The 12075-nt window shown below is 34.2% G+C and overlaps 2 protein-coding genes across 5 annotated transcripts; both read right to left on the minus strand.

Annotated features, from left to right (window-relative positions):
- Positions 1-1918: 1918 nt before the first annotated feature.
- On the minus strand, positions 1919-10500 carry LOC129795519 (poly(A) polymerase type 3). 4 transcript variants are annotated; one of them, XR_008751132.1, is made up of 6 exons: positions 10302-10500; positions 10148-10220; positions 5641-7097; positions 3948-4181; positions 3397-3702; positions 1919-3322 (listed from the first exon to the last, which is right to left on the minus strand). XR_008751132.1 is itself a non-coding variant. In XM_055836879.1 (5 exons), exons 3-5 carry the CDS (start codon positions 7048-7050, stop codon positions 3508-3510), a joined length of 1839 nt encoding a protein of 612 aa, XP_055692854.1. In that variant the 5' UTR covers positions 7051-7097; positions 10148-10220; positions 10380-10492; the 3' UTR covers positions 1919-3507. The 4 variants fall into 4 exon arrangements, 2 of the variants coding, with proteins under 2 accessions (XP_055692854.1, XP_055692855.1); XR_008751133.1 differs by having other exon boundaries at positions 10380-10492; XM_055836879.1 differs by having other exon boundaries at positions 1919-3702; positions 10380-10492.
- A 215-nt stretch (positions 10501-10715) lies between these two features.
- Positions 10716-11908, minus strand: LOC129795709 (DNA-binding protein RFXANK). Its single transcript, XM_055837184.1, has 5 exons — positions 11697-11908; positions 11343-11630; positions 11094-11223; positions 10872-11019; positions 10716-10799 (listed from the first exon to the last, which is right to left on the minus strand). The coding sequence occupies exons 1-5, from the start codon at positions 11711-11713 to the stop codon at positions 10753-10755; spliced, it is 630 nt and encodes a 209-aa protein (XP_055693159.1). The 5' UTR covers positions 11714-11908; the 3' UTR covers positions 10716-10752.
- Positions 11909-12075: the final 167 nt, after the last annotated feature.

Genomic DNA, 12075 nt, shown 5'->3' on the forward strand with positions numbered 1-12075 from the left:
GTACCAAATTTCATCACGATCGGACAAACGGTGTAGAAATGCATAGCTGTACAGGAACGAAATCCTTTCTTTATTATATAGATGGGCCATGCAAAATCTCCAACAGATATTTCAAAGAGAAAAAGTGAATTTCACACAACATTTATGGCGCCGAATTCAAAAAGTAGTCAAAAAAGCATGAATTTTATATGAGGGCTATGAGAAGGGGGGCTCTGGGGGGAAAATGAATGCCGTTGGTAAAAACCGCCTGGTATCAGTAGTCTCTGTACCAAATTTCATCACGATCGGATCAACGGTGTAGAAATGCATAGCTGTACAGGAACGAAATCCTTTCTTTATTATATAGATGGGCCATGCAAAATCTCCAACAGATATTTCAAAGAGAAAAAGTGAATTTCACACAACATTTATGGCGCCGAATTCAAAAAGTAGTCAAAAAAGCATGAATTTTATATGAGGGCTATGAGAAGGGGGGCTCTGGGGGGAAAATGAATGCCGTTGGTAAAAACCGCCTGGTATCAGTAGTCTCTGTACCAAATTTCATCACGATCGGATCAACGGTGTAGAAATGCATAGCTGTACAGGAACGAAATCCTTTCTTTATTATATAGATGGGCCATGCAAAATCTCCAACAGATATTTCAAAGAGAAAAAGTGAATTTCACACAACATTTATGGCGCCGAATTCAAAAAGTAGTCAAAAAAGCATGAATTTTATATGAGGGCTATGAGAAGGGGGGCTCTGGGGGGAAAATGAATGCCGTTGGTAAAAACCGCCTGGTATCAGTAGTCTCTGTACCAAATTTCATCACGATCGGACAAACGGTGTAGAAATGCATAGCTGTACAGGAACGAAATCCTTTCTTTATTATATAGATGGGCCATGCAAAATCTCCAACAGATATTTCAAAGAGAAAAAGTGAATTTCACACAACATTTATGGCGCCGAATTCAAAAAGTAGTCAAAAAAGCATGAATTTTATATGAGGGCTATGAGAAGGGGGGCTCTGGGGGGAAAATGAATGCCGTTGGTAAAAACCGCCTGGTATCAGTAGTCTCTGTACCAAATTTCATCACGATCGGATCAACGGTGTAGAAATGCATAGCTGTACAGGAACGAAATCCTTTCTTTATTATATAGATGGGCCATGCAAAATCTCCAACAGATATTTCAAAGAGAAAAAGTGAATTTCACACAACATTTATGGCGCCGAATTCAAAAAGTAGTCAAAAAAGCATGAATTTTATATGAGGGCTATGAGAAGGGGGGCTCTGGGGGGAAAATGAATGCCGTTGGTAAAAACCGCCTGGTATCAGTAGTCTCTGTACCAAATTTCATCACGATCGGATCAACGGTGTAGAAATGCATAGCTGTACAGGAACGAAATCCTTTCTTTATTATATAGATGGGCCATGCAAAATCTCCAACAGATATTTCAAAGAGAAAAAGTGAATTTCACACAACATTTATGGCGCCGAATTCAAAAAGTAGTCAAAAAAGCATGAATTTTATATGAGGGCTATGAGAAGGGGGGCTCTGGGGGGAAAATGAATGCCGTTGGTAAAAACCGCCTGGTATCAGTAGTCTCTGTACCAAATTTCATCACGATCGGACAAACGGTGTAGAAATGCATAGCTGTACAGGAACGAAATCCTTTCTTTATTATATAGATTACCTACCTATTATGTAATTCCTGCTTCTCTATCTCCCCTAGAAATGAGTTTTCGACCATTGATTTACGTCAAAATCAATGCGGGTTAATTTAGTCATCAGCGGGGCGAATTCAATCAGTGAAATTTTCCGATACTTGCAAAGATTTTTCTCCTACAAAACACCAGAAATTACCAAAGTTTTCCTCACACGACGAAGATTAAGTAGATTTTCATTAAAAAAAAATAAATAAATAAAAACAGATAATTTTGTTGACGCGGTAGAATCTTTATTGAAATCTAAATCATTCATACATCGAATTTTACAATATATTTTTTTTAATAAATGTGTGTGTATGAAAATAAAAAGAAATGTACTGGATGTGACAATAAATGGAAAGTTTTTCTTATCAATTAATCAATTAGAATTTATAGAATTTTTTTTCCAATTCCCACACTTTTAATGATTTTCTTTCATTCGCCCCCATAAGCCTTTTTTGTAATAATAAAAAATATAATAATATATTTACATTATGAAAATTTCACGAATTTCTTCAAATCCAAAAAATAATTCATTTTCAATCTCACTAAAATTCTCTGAGAGATTATTTCTTCATTTTTTTTATGCCTGAATTAAGAAAAATTACCTTTTTGCTTTAAGAATTAATTTTCTTTAGAATCCTACCTTGCCTTTAATTCATTTTTTTTAATTTAATTTTTCTCTTTCCACGATAAATTGTTCTATGTACATAAAGAGAAAAAAAACGCGAGATACTTCTTACTACAAAAAAAAAAGAAATTCATCATTAAATTCTCACTAATCCATTGTGAAAAAAAAGAATATTTATTGTACTTTTCATGAAACGAAAAGTACATTTATACCGTGAAAGAACATTCATTAATTTTGGGGAGAGACTATAATGCTAAAAAACCATTTATTTTTATCCTATAAATATTTTATTCAAACTTCTCCTTTTTTTGTATTATACTAAAATGCTAAATATATTTATTTTTATATTTATTTTCTCCTATTACGTTTTCTTCTTGTTTGTAAAATGTGTGAAAAATAATCCAGTTCTTACGCATATTTTCTTGTTGATTAAGTTAATTGAATTGAAATTAAAAATTAATAATTATTTTTAAAAGAAAAAAAAACTCCAGTGTGGTGATTTTTTCTTCTTTAAAAATTCTTTAAACACCAAAGGGAGAATTTTTTTGTGATTTAAGAAAAAAATAAGCGAATTTTTTTTTGTGAATGTTTGCAGTGTTTTGTCCTTTTTTTGTGGATCTCTCTCTCTCTTGTATATTTATCCTCTTCATCTTTAATCGTCCAATATTTTTTTTTAATGTGAAATTGTCCGGTGGTGGTGGTTGAAATTCTCTCTTCTTTCTACCCACGTAACCCCTTTAATATTTCCCTCCTTCCGCACATCCAATCAACATTTCTTTCTCTTCTTTTTTTATCATAAATTATTTGTTTTATGATTTAAAAAAAAACTCCTTAAGTGTCCCTCAATCCTTAAAGCTAAATCTTAAATAAAATCCTTAATCCTTCAATGCCTAAACGCGTGAAGGTGTTCTCTCACTGCACACATTTCGGGGAATATATTTTGAGGGTTGTTGTCTTCACGTTGGAAGGGGTGGATGTGAATGTTTTTTTTTTCTGAGAATTCTGCAAGAAATTCATTTTTTTTTATGTGAAAACTCATTCAATATGAAAGATGAATCCACATAGAAAAAACTCACACATTTTCTTTTTTTTCTTCATCATGGAATCTCTCTCTCTCTCTCGCTGTCTCATGTAAACACCGCAACTTCACTTGAATCAGTCTGATGATGCTCCTCCAATCATCCCTGTCACGAGCACATAACTTCCGTTGTTTGTGGTGTTGTCTCACCCTTTTCCCCCGCTGCCGTTGTTGGCTCCACCGTAGCCTCCTTCTCAATTGTATTGCACCTCTCACCACCCCCATCTTGTCCATCATCCCCCAGATCACCATCCATGATTACATTTACCGACGTATTGGGCGTTGTTCGGGGGCTCTCATCAAACTTTTAAACCGACAAATAAATCATTTTTTTTTCTGCATCAGTGACTATTTTTTTCTTTTTCTTTTTTTTTTTTTTACTCAGAATTTAAAGGAAAAAAAAATGAGCAAACCCACCCCCCCCCTTCATCAAACACACAAACATACAAATAAATTGTATTACAAGGAAACACCACGACGTGGTGCAGTCATGGAGGGGACCTTTAGTTGGGTATTCTTGGTTGTTGTGGATAAACAATGGGGACTCACGGTTTCTGATAACCTCATCCTCTTCTTGGGATTCTCCTGTTGCGGTGTACCCGGTTGCGATGACGTTGACTCCTCCGTAATCGCACGTTTCTTCTCAACTTGCACAATTTCCATCATTTCCGTATGCTTCCGTTCTCGACGCAAAAATTCCGGGTCTAAATACTGATTTAGCTGCTTCTTCTTCACATGTCGCGCCTCAATTTTCATACCTTCCTTCAGCATTTTTATGTTGAGCTATTGAAAGACAAAAAAAAAACAAAGAGAAATCAATTATTTTATCATCAATTAAAATTTACTAAGAAAAGGAGGCTATTCACTGCAAAAGGACATTATGCACAACATATGGGTCAAGTACCTAATTCGAAAATAACGGAGAAAACAATTTTAACTCACCCAGTCTTGTAGGGAATCAAAAAAGGATAAAGAAAAAAGCTAATAAAGTTTCGTATAAAATTCAAAAAAAATTGGCCGCCATTTGCCATTTTGTCCTTTTCAATGCATCAAGCATATGCTTCAATGCTTCGTCAATATGAACTTGTCGATGAGTTTGAAATTTCATGCATTGACATTCAACATTTCTTTTTTAAGCTGAGCATTTTTTTCCATAAAGTTTGACATTTTCTAACCTTTATTGTTTGACGTTTCATTTTTTAATATATTTGTCTTTCTCTCTTTTTTTCTTTCTTTTTTTTTATTCAGTTTTGTAATAAAAAAATTTAATTAGATATTAGACTTGGATGACTTTTCTTTTCGAACGTTTGATATTTCTTGTTTAAAGTTTGACGTTTCTATTTCAACGTTTGATGTATTTTTTTACGTTTGACATTTAGCTTTTGATGTTAAAGAATAATTTTCTAACATTTAACATTCGTTTAACAATTTGCCGTGTCTTTTCTAATGTTTGACTTTTTTCCCCTAACGTTAGATATTTCTTTCCCAATATTTGACATCTTTTATCAACAAATAAAGATTCTTTCCAATGTTTAAAATTTTCTTTCTAAAATTTGACATTCTTTTCTAAAATTTAATCTGTCACTTTCAACGTTTGATGTCTTTTCTACGTTTGACATTCAATTTTCAACATTTAACAATTATTTTCTTAAAATTAACATTCCTTTTAATGTTAAACATATTAAAAATAACAAATTGACGTCTCTTTCTTTTCTAACGTGTTCTTAACGTAATGATATTTTCTTTCTAAGCTTTGTCATTTTTTTTAACAACTGACGTTTCTTTTCTAACACTTAAAATTGTTATTCAACTTTTAACAGAAAATTTAATTTTTTGCGTCTTTATTACACTTAAAAAACTTGCAAAAGAGTCACCAAACACTCGAAAAGAAGCATCAAACGTAAAAAAAAAATGTCTAACGTCTAAAATGAAGTGTCAAACGATAAAATGAACTTGAAATGTCAAAAAAGAAATGTCATACGTTTGAAAAGTAACCGTCAAACATTATGAAATTGACATAAAGTTGTAAGAAAAATGTCAAACTTCTTTAAATAAATGTCAAGTTGTTTTTTAATCAAGTTGTTTTTTGAAATCTTCATTTTAGCTATTCTTGAACACTTTTTTGCTGCCCTGCAAACCTTTTTTTCCCTCCTGTTTTCAACTTCAATAAAAACTCTAATATCGAATAAAAATGAATAGACTCCTTCACACGAAAAATTTAAGAAAAATAATTTTTACTCACCGCATGTTTGTGAACATGATCCGTGAATGATTGTATACTCTCTGTGAGATCAACATTGAGATTTTCCGTACGTTGAAACTCCAAACCGATGAACCACATTGAACAGAAGGCTGATGATGTCTTGGACGGCACCTGATCGAAGCATTTTGGATTGACTTGGGCTAAATTAATGTGCAAATTTCGCTCCAAATTGAGAATGAGACACCGTACTTTTGACTCAACCAACCCACACCATTCGAGGTGATCTTCAGCACTCTGTGAACTCACGAGGAGTACAATGAAGTGACGGTACTGACAGAAGAAGCTCGGTGCCTCAAACAGTGCCTTCCATGACAATTTTCGCTGCACAATGAGATCCATTGCCTTCATACCACGTTCAAATTCATTGCAAATGATTTTCTTCGTTGATATTGACACATTATATGTGGAATTTTGTTGTGGATATGCGGGTGTAATGATTGGCATTAGGTGATAACGATCGGATGAATTAACACGTGGATCCCACACGAGGAAGCCAAGATTCACATTGTCCGGTTGCTTCAGCAAAATCGGATGGGGCCACTTCCATCGTGAGAAAACCATGAAGAATTTGTGAACGAGTGTTGAGGCAATTGCATTGGGGTACAGTTGACACGTTCGCGCCACGAGCATTGCCCATGACACCCCACCGAAGAAACCCATTGAATTCGAATAGATCCCATGACGTTTCGCCCATAGCTTTATCGTACGCAAGGCCAAACGAAAATTTTCAATATTCGGCACAAGACGGAGAATTTCATCCGTAACACGGCATCCATTGAGACTCCTCACGCACTTCGGGTTGAGATTCTTCAGCAACATATCATCACGTAGATCAAAATCTTCCGGGATCTCCTTGAGCGTGAGCCGTGCAAAGAGCAAATCAATCTCAATCCCGTCAAAATTCATCTTTATCACCGGCACATAGGCTTCCTCCACGGCACGGCATTCAGTCACTTCCGGTTGCTTCTTCAACACATCCAGGAACGATGTGAAGTAGTCATTGCGATCAATATTGCGCGGTGCCACGCATAGAGCATCAATATCAGCCCCCTTGTGATGTACCCCCAAGCGATAGGAGCCAAATGTATAGATCTTCCCACCGAGCTTCTCTGCCATCTGCTCAGGCATATTCTTTGCAATTGACACATCTCGTACCCATTGCTTAACGAGCGTATTGAGCTTCGCGAGGATCTCCATGCGATGATTGAGCTCTGTTTCCGTTTCGAACACATTAAATGGCTGAAGGGTCTTCTCCAGATCCTTCGACAATTCGTAGTCTTCGGGCTTCGGTCCAGCCATACTGATTGCCGATGTCATACCAAATGTCTTCACCGGCGGACTCCCACCATTCTCCTGTCCTCCCGATGACTTCGCCTGAGAAGTCCACATCTTTCTATTTGTTTATTTTTCCCCTCCCTTCGAGCTGCTTCAAAATCCTACGGGGAAAACAAGATTTAAAAAAAAATTATTAAAAATTTTTTTTTTTGCTAAATTAATTTGGATCAAACTGCTGAAAATTAACAGAGTTGCTGTCCTTTCGATTTATTAAAAAAATTAAGTTAATTTGGAAGCAATTAAGTAAAATTCAGAGAGTAAAATTAACATTCAAAGAAATAACCATTAAACGGAACAGGAAAAAAGGGCTGACGAAGTAGATAATTAAGATTGATTAAAAATAGAATATAATGGAAAAACCAACTTTTCTTTTATTCTAATGAATTTTATTTAAATGATTTAAAAATAATAAGTTTTCTCAACAAGCTTTCTGTAGAAACATATTACCTACGTTTGTTAAAAAATAATAATAATAAATAATAATGAAATAATGATAAGTTTCCTCTTTAAAAACAATGTCCTAAATCCGAGACTTTATCGTTTATTTTTAAATTTTGGAAAGGCTTTTAAATTAATTTAAAAAAAAGATTTAAGAATAATTATCTTTTAGTAAATAGAACTAATTATTTCCCAATATTTTGTAAGGAATTTTTAGTTAAATAATGCTATTCAGAGTATTTAGACTATTAAGGCCCACACTCAATTAAAGATTCTCAAGCTTCTGGAGCTTCAAGCTTAAAATTGTTTCAAAAGAAAAAAAATCACAGCTCTTACAGAGCAATTTTTTAAATAAATACCTACTTAAAACAAGTGTATAAAAACTGTCTTAAAGCGGAGAAAGGGAAAAAGAAATCATAAGCCGAAAAAAATCATAATATTTTAATAAACTTATGAGATTCGAACTCGAGACTTTTAATACAGTATTACCACACTCATGACGATTACACCACTATTTTAGTATTTTCAGAGAAAAGAAGAAACTTTCATGGAACAATTTACATCTTTCTATGATTTTTTTTTAAATTTATAACGCTGTTTTATTTATTTTTACTTTGTTTTTCTAAATTTTTTTTTGTTAAGAAATTTTATTTTGTTGGAACTTACTCAAACAATAATGTTGCACGATTTGGAGAATTTAGCAGAAAATATGCTACAAGACTAACTCAAGCAGCACTAAATATTTATAAAACTTTATAGAAAAAATCAAAAAGTTTTGAATTGAAGAAGAAACTTTGCTTTAAACTGGTATTACTTTTATTATATTCACACGATTCTAGCTCTGTTATTAGCCTTCTTTTCACTTTGAGTCTCAAAGGACAACTGACACTGAACTGATTTGTTCTTGAAGTGAAGATACCGAGGAGAGGTACCTTATTTATATAGGCAATGGGCCCGTACTATTCCGAAAAGAAAGGATAAAAGGATTTGTCCGATCTGTTCATACCTGACTCTCAGGAGGGGCGTGTCGTTGGAACAGAGAAAGGGGTATCTTTCTACTCATTCTAATCATCATTAATTTTCAATCTATTTTCTAATTATTTTTTTGTCCTTCTGTGCAAGAATAAATTTATTTATTTTTTAGGTACTTAATCAGGAATATTTTAGAAAATTTCTTATATTTTTGCAATTTTTGAAAATATATATTTTTTTTAATTTCTTTAAAGACTTTTGAAACCATTTTTTTGTTAAATAGCTTAAAGTTAAAGAGCTTAAAAAAGAGTGCAGTTCTATTTTTTTTAAATTTGATTATGAAAATTTCAATAATTTTAGTTACATTGGTTCTATCGGGTTTGACAGTGTTTTAAAAACACGGCTGACCCGTCAGTATCAATACGGGTTTGTTTTCTGTCAAAAACTATAAAAGCAAATTGGTATGCCACGATTGTGGTATACCAACTAATGTTAGATCTTTTATAAAATAAGATCCTTGAATTTTTGTTTCTTTTATTTTTTTCAAAGAGTATTTTACAAGAATACCAAAACTCTTAACGGACTTACTAAAATCCTTTCAAATATTCTTCTTCGAAAAAAGACTTTCATATCACATTTTTCCGAGAAGAATATCACGAGAAAAACATTCAAAAATCTCTCGCAAACTCGCGAAAAAGCCGTTGATAAGAATTCATGGCTTTCTTAGCGTTCTGTTTGGCAATATTGTACATTATTCCCAAGCCTTGAGTTTTGAGGCTACCGTCTGGTATTCACAGAAACATTTACCTTGTGTGTGAGTGGCCCCAAAATGGAATTAAAGGCAGATAGAATGAATCCCATTGAAGCGGAACTTAAAGTTGGTAGCCCCTTGAATTTTTCATAAACAAATCCATTGTTTTTGTTTTCCCTTCAACTCTGCCAGACAATTTGGACGACTTTGCAAAATTCCTCCGTTATGATAAAAACATTTTCCTTTAAACTTTGAGGCCCCAGCGAGCACCAACACTAGGGCAAAAATGTCCGGAAATATAAACAATCATTTGGGGAATTTTTTTCCACGTAATTTCTTACTAACACGACTAACACGTTTCATTGAGGTGTCCCACACAAGGTGCTCAGAGAAGCGAGGAAATGTTTACAAGTTTCTCTGAGCCAATATTGTGTGCTTATTTGGGGGTGTTCCGTAAGAGAAAAAAATGTTTTTAATAACTCCAAATAGCTCAAATTGTTTAAAATCACTAAAGTATTGACGAATTTGAAAAAATAGTTTGCAATAGGGGCGTGGCTTTTGTATTTTTGGGCATATAAAATGTATACAAATTCTCAGCTGATTTTAAAGGTTAATTCATTTGGGCCTTTCTTGGTTATTTTATGACCTTTTTCAATATTTTTTGTGCCTGATGTGTCTTGTAATTAAACCATCCCCCTAGAAAAACGAATAAACTCCTTCCTTCAAAATATTTCACTTAAAATCCTTGCAAAAACAGCAGAAGAAAGTCTCAAAAAGGGTAAAAAGGACACCAAAAAATGAATTGCAGAGCCCCTTTTTTGCCCGGCACACACACATGCGCGCAAATCTTTACCGCGAGAGATGAAAGAGAGAAAATTCTCTCGCGGAATTGTCAAGTAAGGCATCAATGGCGGCAGCGACGCTGACTTGGATGTTTTTAATATATATCTCCCACAAATCCCCGCACCCATTTACCACCTGTATACTCACCTGAGGTATTTGCTAAGGATAGGACCGAGGAACTCCTGTGGGTGACTCTCAGGTGTACATGCACCGCTATTTGCTACATATAAATTACATAAAGAAAAAAGGAAACTTGTGTGATTTCCAGAAGGGAACTTTTGTGTGTGACAATGACCCGCACTTTTCACATTAATTTTCCAGCTTGCTGAGTTTGATTTTCACGCAGTTTTCACGACAAATCAATTATTTGGCTGTTTACCTACACTTTCTACACTTTTTCCGAATGTTTTGCACACAAATTACCCTCAAACATTGCACCGAAGTCACGGGAGTTGGAAATGGATGGGTTTTCTTTTCTTTTTTCACACAACTTTGACAGCTCAATGTTCCATTAAAAAATCTTTAGGAGAAAACCATGAGATTTTCCATGGAAATGTCCCTGTGGCGTATAAAGAATTTCTTCTTTTTTTACCTGCAACACCTGAGTTTCTTCTAATTAAATTGTAATTAACCCTCATTAATAATAATCAATAAAAATAACTTTATTTTAATTATCAGAGACATAAATCCTTTTCAAAATAAAAATACCTTTTAATTATGATCCTTTTGTGTATTTTTTTAAATCCTTTTTATCACTTCAAAAAGTATGAGAAAATATGATTCTCAAGAACTGTTTGAGCTGGAAAATTGAAAAGAAAATTAAAGGCTCTTCCTTCATGTATTTAGAAAATAATTAAGATTAAACTTTTACCTAAACTGGCTTTATTTCTTATTGCCAAGGAGTACGCAGTATCCCCATTTTCATTGGATTCCGTGAGATCCGGATGGAATGCAATTAATTCATTGCACGTGTGGGGATGATTGCCCCCAGCTGCATACATTAGGGCTGTATTTCCCACCTATTTTTCATGAGAATAATTATAATTTTATCAATATGAAGGCTTATTTTTGAGATTTTCCCGAATTTCCTTACAATGTCCGTGTGATTGATATCCGCCTTGTGCTGAAGGAGAAATTTAACAATCTCATTGTGCCCCCCAGCAGCAGCCAGAAGAAGTGGAGACACATAGTCTGGGGCTAATTTATTCACATCAGCTCCACATCTGAAAATCCAAAGAATGAGCCTTATTCAGCGACCAAGAAACCCTTGAAATCTTTGAATTTTGTACTGAAATTTCTCAAATTAAACAGAACCCGGAAGTTGTGCTCTCATGAGACTCACTTTACGAGAATCTTCACGGAAGATAGTTGACCGTAGTAGCATGCCCAGTGAAGGGCAGTAAATTCATATTGATCCACAGCATCAACAAGTGCCTGTTCCTTCACCATTTCCTCCGTAATTTCCCCCTGAGCGGCTTTTTCGTGAAAATTCAGAGAAATTTCCGAGGAATCCGTTTCAGTATTCCCTCGTTGGAGATTCGTTAGAACCGTATTTGTAGGGCGATACGGAATAAAGGCACTCTTTCGATGTCCAGAAAGGATAAAGGAACTATTGAGGTCCCATCTTGAGCTAATAAATTGTTAAATTATTATTTGAGGAAATAAATTTAAAAAAAATTGAAAGAAAAAATCTTACTTTGAATCTTCTGACATTTTGGTATATTTAAGATTCTAAATGACTGCATACGTTGCTTTTGTCAACAAATCCCTTTACTTCCTGGATCAATTTTCAAGATTAACGAATCTAATTTCACTTGGGAAAAGGAAGAATTGAGAATTTTCACAAGGTTTTTCTGGATGAGAAAATATTCTTATTTTTGTTGAAGTAAAAATAATGTCTTCTTCTTCTTCTTTTGTGATAACGAATTGACGTTTTTGACATCCCGCGCGATATTTAAAAATTCCCGCCATCCGTTAGAAAATCACCTTGGAGTTTCTTTGCCATTAAAATTGATTTTCGGGATATTCTTTGCCTAAAAAATCCTCTAAACGACGAAAGAAGTTAATATTTCCAT

This window comes from Lutzomyia longipalpis, chromosome 4 (assembly GCF_024334085.1).
Source record: "Lutzomyia longipalpis isolate SR_M1_2022 chromosome 4, ASM2433408v1".
Lineage (NCBI taxonomy): Eukaryota > Metazoa > Arthropoda > Insecta > Diptera > Psychodidae > Lutzomyia > Lutzomyia longipalpis.

What these genes read in the sequence shown, in the direction of transcription:
- LOC129795519 (XM_055836879.1), bottom strand. Translation starts at nt 7,050, where the DNA reads ATGTGGACTTCTCAGGCGAAGTCATCGGGAGGACAGGAGAATGGTGGG. An exon ending in ATCATGTTCACAAACATGCG is followed by an intron (nt 4,182 to 5,640) that starts GTGAGTAAAAAT and finishes GTCTTTCAATAG; the next exon opens with CTCAACATAAAAATGCTGAA. An exon ending in GGATGAGGTTATCAGAAACC is followed by an intron (nt 3,703 to 3,947) that starts GTGAGTCCCCAT and finishes TCGGTTTAAAAG; the next exon opens with TTTGATGAGAGCCCCCGAAC.
- LOC129795709 (XM_055837184.1), bottom strand. An exon ending in ATATCAATCACACGGACATT is followed by an intron (nt 11,020 to 11,093) that starts GTAAGGAAATTC and finishes CATGAAAAATAG; the next exon opens with GTGGGAAATACAGCCCTAAT. An exon ending in AAGAAATAAAGCCAGTTTAG is followed by an intron (nt 10,800 to 10,871) that starts GTAAAAGTTTAA and finishes TCAATTTTCCAG; the next exon opens with CTCAAACAGTTCTTGAGAAT.